We start from the raw sequence: 7017 nt of genomic DNA on the forward strand, positions 1-7017 counted from the left end.
ATGCTTATTTTTGCAGCATATTATTCAAAGTCAAATGAACTATAATCTTTGTGGTACTACATAACTTCTCTCTTTTAGGTTAAGTGTATTCTGTGCTATAGTAACTAATGGCATATTTTCTTAATTTTCGATTTTACGAGATCTAAATGTGTAAAACAGTCAAAGGCATGAAGTACTGTTATCTTTTAGTTTATGTTTCTGGTGTTTTAGTAATTTCATATTTTCTTAATTTTCAGTTTTCTGAGGTCTAAATGTTTAAAACAGCTGAAGGCTTGAAGTACTATGATCTTGTTGAGGGAAAGGGCCCCAAAGCTGAGAAAGGCCTCACAGTGCAGGTTGTTTCCAATATCAAATTGCCTGCGTACTCATTCCAGTGACATATTTTCTTCACAAATGAAAATGCAAACCACATCATTGTATGCTTACCCTTGCTCTTTTAGGTACACTTCGACTGCATCTTTCGAGGGATCACAGCAGTTTCTAGTCGTGAATCTAAACTTCTAGCTGGAAATCGCATCATCGCACAGGTTATTTCCATGAGCACAATTTGATTGTAGCATTTACATTGTGTCTTCTTCAGTGATGCTGATCATATTTACTTATTGATTGCATTCTTGTGGTATCAGTGAGCAATTTCCTCACGTAATCATTATTTCAGGGGGAACTAGGGCTGTAAACGAGTCGAGCCGAGCTCGAGCCAGCCTTGGCTCGAGCTCGGCTCGACTCGTTTTATGCTAGCTCGGCTCGAGCTCGAGCTCGATCGAGCTTGTAAATTTGAGCTCGAACTCGGCTCGATCATTTAATCCAAGGCTCGAGCTCGACTCGAAAAGCTCGAATTAAAAGCAAGCTTTTCGAGCTCGAGCTCGAGCTCGAGCTCGAGCTCGAGCTCGAGCTCGAGCCAATCATAACTTGAGCTTATTTTACTGTAATTTTAACAACTTGATCAAATTCACCTATAAAATTGATCAAATACAATTATCTATCTTTCTAATAAAAAAGTTAAATTACTGGACATCAAAAGTCAAAACATAATTATTCTCAAACTTCATCCCAACATAATTTACACCGAATTGAAAAACATAATATTCCAAAATCCAAACCTGCTCAAAATATCAAATTTCTGCAACATATCCATCTTCATCCACAAAATTGATCAAAATACAATTATCTATTCCTCCAATAAAGAGTCAAATTACTGAACATCAAAACATAACCCAATATAGTTTACAGTTTTACATTAAACCCAAAAACATGATATTCCAAAATATAAATCAACTGCACTGCATTCAAGCACCTGCACTGCATTCAAGCACCTGCACTGCATTCCAAAATATAAATCAGCTGCTCAAAATATCAAATTTTTGCCACGTTCAATATCTTCCTTCATCTCAAATTCTCAGTTATATCACCTGCACTGCATTCAAGCAAATTCTCAGTTATATCAGGTGCATTCAAACCATAATAATCAACTATAATACCTTCGTCTTCAATACATGGATTGGGTGACAACAACTTGTTCTATTGAAAGATCATGTATGTTAGTGATAAAGCTCTTTTATTCTTTGTGAAACAATTTCATATAGGGAAGTACCAAACTGGGAACACATGTATAAACAAAAAACTAAAATTTAATCTAGAAGAATGAATTCTTCTTATGTTAAGAGGTAGGATACTGGAAGAAAAATTTCCTGGTAAGTTTTCTCTTTCTGAAAAAGAAAAATTCAAATAAATAGATGATTAAATTTAGTTTGTAACTTAGAAAACTAATAATGAAATTTAACTTACTTTAGTCTTTTTTTTCAGTCCATGTATCTTTCGAAGCCAATCACCCCCACATAGAAGAGCCTGCACTGTGTCCGGAGATAGTGATGAACGATAAGAATCAATAACTCTCGTCCCTGCACTAAATGTTGCTTCTGAAGCCACTGAACTCACTGGGATAGCTAAAATATCAGCTGCCATCTTTGACAATATTGGATATTGCATTCTATTCATCTTCCACCATTCTAAACACGAAAAAATTTTAGGAATCTCATTCTTCTTAAGACGACCCTTTTCAAGATAATCTACCAATTCAGATCTCTTAGTCTCCGAAGTTTCAACTTTTGCACAATAGTCATCAAAATCATCCCAACTATACACAGAACTTTGTTGATTTCTTTTAACACTTGAAGAACCAAAACTCTCAGACTCAGATGGATGAGGCGCTCCTTTATTAGTTTCTTCAGCAACATACTTTTCATAAAGAGAATTAATTATCTCCTTAACTTTTGAGATATGCTTAGAGGCATCCATTTCAGAATAAAGCTTAGGGAAGCAAAACTCAACAGCAAGCATTTTTTTGGTTGGATCTAATACAGCAGCTATAGCCATCAATAGATTACAGTCACCCCAATACTTGTCAAATTTTTCTTTCATTTTACTAGCCAGTTGCTTAAGAAACAAATCTTCATGTTGTGCATAAGTATCCAATGATGACTTTATTTTTTGAACTTCCTGAAGAAATAAATTTGAAGTAGGATACTCACTACCTGAAATGATGTGTGTGGCTGTCCAAAAAGCCTCCAACAGTGAGCAAATCTTTTGAGCTTTATTCCATTCTTCTTCTTGAGGGCAGCAACCATAAAAGTGATCACGTTCTTTGAACATTTGAAAAACTTCTTTGAACTTGAGTGCACAACTTAACATTTCAAAAGTTGAGTTCCACCTAGTTTTGCAATCACGAATCAATCTTTTATCCTTCAACTGCAATTGTTGCACACACTCTGTAAATTGCATACGTCTTGCCTCTGAACGATTTACATATTCTACACTTTCCCTTATATTACTAATAATATCTTCAATCTCCCTCAACCCATCTTGAACGCACAAGTTTAAGATATGTGCACAACAACGGATATGAAATAAATTTCCTTCACATGCCAATGTTCTAGATCTTTGAATGGTATCTTTCATGTACCGAATGGCCAAATCATTACTTGAAGCATTATCAACAGTAATAGTGAAAACCTTGTTTTCAATACCCCACTCTTTCATGCACTTAAAAATGGCATCAGAAATTTGAAGACCTCCCCTTGGTGGTGGAATGTTAATGAAACTTAAAACTCTCTTTTGCAAATTCCAACAAGAATCAATCCAATGCCCAGTGACAACCATGTATTCAATTTTTTGAGTCTTTGACTTCCAACAATCTGTTGTCAAACTTATTTTATCAATGCACTCAAGACTTTTCTTCAACCTCTTTTTCTCAACCTCATAAATTTTCATACAATCTGCTCTACATGTCGTCCTACTAATTTTTTGCCATTCAGGCATTCCACGCCTCATCATTAAATTGAACCCCTCTTCATCAAGAATGGTGAATGGATGTTCATGCATCATAATCCAATGAGCAGCTGCCTCCCTCATTTGTTCCATGTCAAATTTTCCAGAATGCAAAGTAAGAATGGATGGTGAAGCTGAATCAGTGGGCAAAAAATTCAACTTTGTTTGTTGTTCAGCTTCTCGCAAATAAATTTTTCTCTTCACACAATGTAATCTATGCCTCAAAAGACTTGATGTGGGCCCTGATTTACCCAATGTAAAAAGGGATTGACAATGTTTACATTTGGCTTTCTTTGATCCATCCACTGTGTCAAAATCATTCCACACTTCTGAAATTTTTTTCCTTTTATTTGTTTTGAACCCCTCTTCTTCTTTTTCTTTAGCATTTTCTTGTGTTTTTTGACCAGCTGTGATAATTTCCTTATTGATCTCAAGATTAACTTCATTACTTTCAGCTATGGCACTATTTACGGTAAGTGGAACAGATGAATCTTCTACAGACATAACTGATCCAGAGATAAATAATTATCAAATAAATTATATTGATCAAAAAAGAGTTATAAAAATGTCAAAAAAGAGTTATGTTCATGTTTTCACGAAACTTTCTAATCCATAGCTAATCAAACCGATTAGATTAGAAACCAAACGAAGCTTACCTTCAATCAAGCCAATCTAACCCTAGAATCCACCTTCAGACTTCAGTTCCTTCTTCTCCTCTTTTCTGCCGCAATCCAAGCAAAATCTCCACCCGGATCGGATCACATTAACCAGCTGTGGAATGAAGATTGACGGCAATCCAGAATGATCTAACTTCTAAGAAGAATCAAAAAGAATCCAAAGAAACCTAACAACCAAGATCTAGCTGAGATATGAGAAATCCCTTACCTCCCGGCCTCTTCCTTGATCCTTCCCTTCTTACTGCTCGTTGCCACCAGCGAGCGACAGCTTAGTAGAGGCTCCGGACCAAAAGTCTACAATAAGAGTGTTAGCACTTAGCAGTTAGCAGCCCTTTCTTCCACGCCAAACTGACGAAGCACTAGAGAATAGGGAAGACCCAAGTGCTAATACTAATTGAGGAATCCCACCTCCGCGGGAAGCAAGAAGAACTGAAGAAGGCTCTCAACTAGTGATCACCCGTCACCGGCGCCGCCGACCCTGGCTCGGACCGCCCGCCACTCACCGACGGCCTCAGCTACTCGCGGAAGGATGGATCCGCAGTCCGCTGCTGCTTTACCGTCGCCGCGATCAGAGAAGAAGAACTCGCGAGCAGAGGAGGCGGCTCGCCGCTCGCGATCGGGATTTGGGATGCCACTGTAGCTTCCCAAATCCCTACCGGTTCCTTATCTCATCTCCTAACGGGTCAATTGTCAAGATCCAAACCCATTAACCCAATTAAACCGGCTTGAATCAAACCCATTAACCCAACTAACAGGTTGGGCTCAAAAAAGCTCGACGAGCCATCGAGCCAGTATTAAAAGAGCTCGAGCTCGGCTCGAATATTAAACGAGCCGGCTCGAGCTCGGCTCGAGCTCAGTCAAAATCAAGCTCGAGCTGAGCTTTGACCGAGCGGCTCACGAGCAGCTCACGAGTGGCTTGACTCGTTTGCACCCCTACTCTGAACTTGCTTTTTCTGTATTTTTGTTTTGGTGCTCACAATTTGTTGCTGCTTGGCATTTTGCTAATATCGTTGTTCATTTTTTGTCTGTTGTAGCACTTACAGAGCTTTTCTTCTTTTAGTAGCCATATGAATTTATTGTTGGTTCGCTACCTGGTAAAGAAGAAAGCGTGAATTTGTGGACAATGCAAATGGCCTTTATTCTGCCCAGGCTGCACCAAAACCCCCAGCAGCTCTGTATACGATAACTGAAGGCATGAAAGTTGGTGGGATGGTGAGTGTCTACAAAATCTTTTTTGCTTACATGTTTCCTTGAAGCACATTTGTAGCTTACATTATCTTGGCTTTTCATGTCCATGTTATAACTTGAATGGTGCAGCGAACGGTGATCATCCCCCCTGAACTGGGTTATGGAAAAAAGGGAATGAATGAAATACCAGTAAGAGCGTACATTATTTCTGAAATTCATCATTTCGTCAATAACTTTTATGGGTTCAGTCTGGAAAGTAGATCTATCTTTTGTTTATATGCATTATCTCGTCTATTGTTAGTGTTCAGTCTTAGAAAGTAGATCTATGGTTCCTAATCACACTCCTAGTTTGGAACAAGGGAATGAGGAAAAACTAAAATGATGGGGAGCACTCGTTATGCACAAACTCTTGTAGGTATCTTTAAAGCGGCTAATTTTCGTGAATTTTCAACCTTGTAGCCTGGTGCTGATTTTGAAATGAATGTGGAACTTTTGGAACTGATACCTCAAGGTGGAAAGTAATCTATGTTCTTGAGAGATCAGCATCTCGGGGACTTTATTTAGTTTCTTTTCCAGACAGGCGAAAGTCTTCTACTTCATGGATGAAATACAAAGTTCCTACTGTTTCAGCAAGATCCCTCTTTTGAATTGCTAGACCAAGGCGAGTAGAATGTTGGTTAACTCTCGTTCACCGTGTATATTATTATTTTTGCAAATGTTCAAGTTAAATTAAACCCATTAAGTATTGTATTCTGAATCACATGTATACTCATTTCAATATGTTAAAATGAATACTTTCTAGCTTCCTATATGTTATTTGGGAAAGAAAATATCGTTCCCTAGTTTGCAACTTCCATATTATCCCCCAGTGTTATCGGCATGTATATTTGGTGTTATCTCTATCTCTCATTGTGGGAACACTTCTTTACAGTGTTGAACTGGAAACATGAGTTGCAGGTGAGCTCGTGCTTGTACCAATTCATAGAATTCATTCTGATGTAGAAATTCAGCATCTGAAATTTGTTATGGGAGGAATCTCTGGTTCTCAGTTTTGGGCTCATTGAACTGACTTCCCAATTGATCGAATTGAATGCTTCAGAGCGATTAGCAACCAGTTCCGTCTAGTTTTGAAAGCATTGGTTTTATGCGGTGTAGTGTACTAGCGTACATGTTAGATACAAACTCATTCAGTGGCTGCAAACAACTAACGTAAAGTTACAAGGCAAAACACTTACGGGGCATTTGGTTGGGATATCATTGATAAGTTTATTATCTATCTAAGATTATCAATGATAATCTAGTATAATTTAAGTTATGATTGATTCTCAAATAATATAACATCACTACATCAACAAATAAATTATAATCCGTTGATTATCTATCCAAAATTATCAATGATAATCTGATTTGATTTAAGTTATGATCGATTCTCAAGTAATACAATAACATTGTCACATTAACAAATAGGTTATAATAAAAATAACGAAATTTTTTTTCATGATTACCCTTTGATTTTAAAATTGAGTTAATTAAAATCAAATTAATTAATTCAATAAATTTTAGTTTTAAAAAATATTTATTTTAAATTTTTAAAAAATAAAATTAATGAATTATATTTATTAATTTAATAAATTATTTTATTAAAATAATTATTTTAATGAATTATTTTATTAAAATAAATATAAATTTATTTTAAATTAAAAAAATAAATTAATGAATTATATTTATTAATTTAATAAATTATTTTATTAAAATAATTATTTTAATAAATTATTTTATTAAAAATATATACATTTATTTTAAATTTTAAAAATTATAAATAAATCAT

General features: G+C 35.9%; 1 protein-coding gene and 1 pseudogene across 1 annotated transcript; one reads left to right on the forward strand and one right to left on the reverse strand.

Moving 5' to 3' along the window:
• The first annotated feature begins 215 nt into the window (after positions 1-215).
• On the forward strand, positions 216-5850 carry LOC141817932 (peptidyl-prolyl cis-trans isomerase FKBP18, chloroplastic-like; annotated as a pseudogene).
• On the reverse strand, positions 1287-3828 carry LOC141817931 (zinc finger BED domain-containing protein RICESLEEPER 2-like). Its single transcript, XM_074705542.1, has 4 exons — positions 1786-3828; positions 1674-1706; positions 1410-1518; positions 1287-1318 (listed from the first exon to the last, which is right to left on the reverse strand). The coding sequence occupies exons 1-4, from the start codon at positions 3826-3828 to the stop codon at positions 1287-1289; spliced, it is 2217 nt and encodes a 738-aa protein (XP_074561643.1).
• Positions 5851-7017: the final 1167 nt, after the last annotated feature.

Source organism: Curcuma longa, unplaced genomic scaffold (assembly GCF_044706935.1).
Source record: "Curcuma longa cultivar G26 ecotype Majalengka, Jawa Barat unplaced genomic scaffold, ITB_CL_G26_1.1 contig_22571, whole genome shotgun sequence".
In the NCBI taxonomy this organism is placed as follows: Eukaryota; Viridiplantae; Streptophyta; class Magnoliopsida; order Zingiberales; family Zingiberaceae; genus Curcuma; species Curcuma longa.